The sequence below is a fragment of the Austrofundulus limnaeus genome, unplaced genomic scaffold (assembly GCF_001266775.1).
Source record: "Austrofundulus limnaeus strain Quisiro unplaced genomic scaffold, Austrofundulus_limnaeus-1.0 Scaffold819, whole genome shotgun sequence".
Lineage (NCBI taxonomy): Eukaryota > Metazoa > Chordata > Actinopteri > Cyprinodontiformes > Rivulidae > Austrofundulus > Austrofundulus limnaeus.
In genome coordinates this window covers 74144-75944 of record NW_013953221.1, presented here as the reverse complement: position 1 = coordinate 75944, position 1801 = coordinate 74144, and the positions used below count along the sequence as shown (strand labels likewise).

General features: G+C 38.8%; 1 protein-coding gene across 2 annotated transcripts in view; it reads right to left on the bottom strand.

Annotated features, from left to right (window-relative positions):
• The window catches only part of tmem8b (transmembrane protein 8B), a 36887-nt gene that overhangs the window by 26140 nt on the left and 8946 nt on the right, over positions 1–1801 (bottom strand). For both annotated transcript variants that reach the window (XM_014028840.1, XM_014028841.1), the window contains exon 5: positions 910–1178. In XM_014028840.1, the coding sequence (XP_013884294.1) occupies positions 910–1178 (269 nt within the window). The remainder of the gene's footprint in view (positions 1–909; positions 1179–1801) is intronic.

Here is a 1801-nt window from a genome sequence, read left to right as displayed (position 1 = left end):
GTATTAGAATTACAACCGCTAAAAAATTACATTTTTATATCGTCATATTTTTTTTAATGTATTATTTTCTCTCGCTTCATCCGCCATTACTAGAATAAAAAAATCTCCGGTCGGGCCGCAATGCATTATGGGATATGGTGGACCGGGAAGGATCCATCAGACCTGTCCTTCGATTCGGGCCAAAGGAAGGACGCATTTGTCGGCCGCATCGGAGGAGTCTTCAGTTTTGGACGTCCTTCGTCACGGCGCTGTGACGTATGCAGCCGACGAATTCGGCCTTCGGAGGACCCGGCACACCATTTTGGACACAGCCACACACACACACACACACACACACACACTTCAGCAGAGGCCACGCCTCCAGCAAGCAATCGCTTCTCTATAGCCGAGAGTCCAGTACGAAGCAAAGCGAAGAACAAGGGTCTGGTTTTAACCAGGCTAGGTTTGAGGGTGACTCTCACAGACTTTCATAAAGCCACGAGCCCATCCACACTTTTACGTCTGACAAACTCTCAGGAAAGTTCTTATATCCTCTAGCTGACCTGTTGCTATTTTGTTTAATTAGTCTGGAGATGTTCACAAGTGTATTRATAGCAAGAGACCCTTCACAGCCCATTAATATCTTTCAAACATGTTGCCGGTACAGACGTGTTCGTATTTAAATAAATAAAATATTTTCAGTAAGAAGAGTTTTATGATGCTTCAGTAGTGATTAGATGAAATGTTCAAGGTATTTTTGTTTATATTTTACACAGCATGTGCTCTAATTACATGCAAACAGAAGTGCTCTGTCTTTGTATCAAAACTAGTTTCACTTCAAATTCAACTGAAATTCACAAAAACAAATCATCCTAAAATATTAAACGATAAAAAASAGAGGCCAGTCTTTATCTCTTATGATTGCCTCACCTGTGACTTGAACTCCGATGCGAAAGTAGACATCCAAGTTGCTCAGATACCTCTCCACCAGGATGTAGTACCACTGCTCCCAYGCTGGTACCAGAGTGACTAACTCACACGGGTTCCACTCCCTGCAGTCGAGGGCACTTGAATTATGCACGGGCGGCGCCCTCGCTCTCATCTTCAGCACCACGGGACACGTGTCGCTGCTTTTGTTCTTGGTGCTGCAGTTTACCAGCTGAACCTTCACCTTGGATATATAATTTGGAATGAACACCCTGTACAGAGGTAGATGAGGCACAATCAACAGAATACATATAAACACAACAAATTGTTTTATTTACTTTTCCTTTAATGAAATTCTTGTAATGTATTTAATTTTGTCTTAAACCCTCATAATTCCATATTTTTCCAACAGAACCAGTTGTTCTCAGGCTGAAGGTTAACTTGTGGTTTTTTGAGTCTCTAAAAATAAAACAGGAAGCAGAGGTTTCAGTTATCAGGCTTGTTTTTTGTAAAACCAGCTTCCAGTTTTGATGAAGGAGACAGACAATTTTTGATCATTTGTACTTTACTCAAGTAGCATTTTAATTAAAAACTTTCTTACTTTTACTCCACTACATTTTAATTATAAAATCATAATTTTACTCCATTACATTTCTCTAACTGCTTTAGATACTAGTTACTTTTTTGGCCAGGTTTCTGTAGTGTGTATCTATTTTGTTTCACCAACACACTGTAAAATTACACATTACTTAAATTCTACTTAATTGTAGGCTCTATCAAAAACTTGTCCTTGAAGCTAAGACCAAGTAGAAACTAAAAGATCTTGACAGTTCTTTCAAAGTATAATTAGTATTTTATTCGTAGTATTTTTTCTTCTATTGTATATACATTGTAC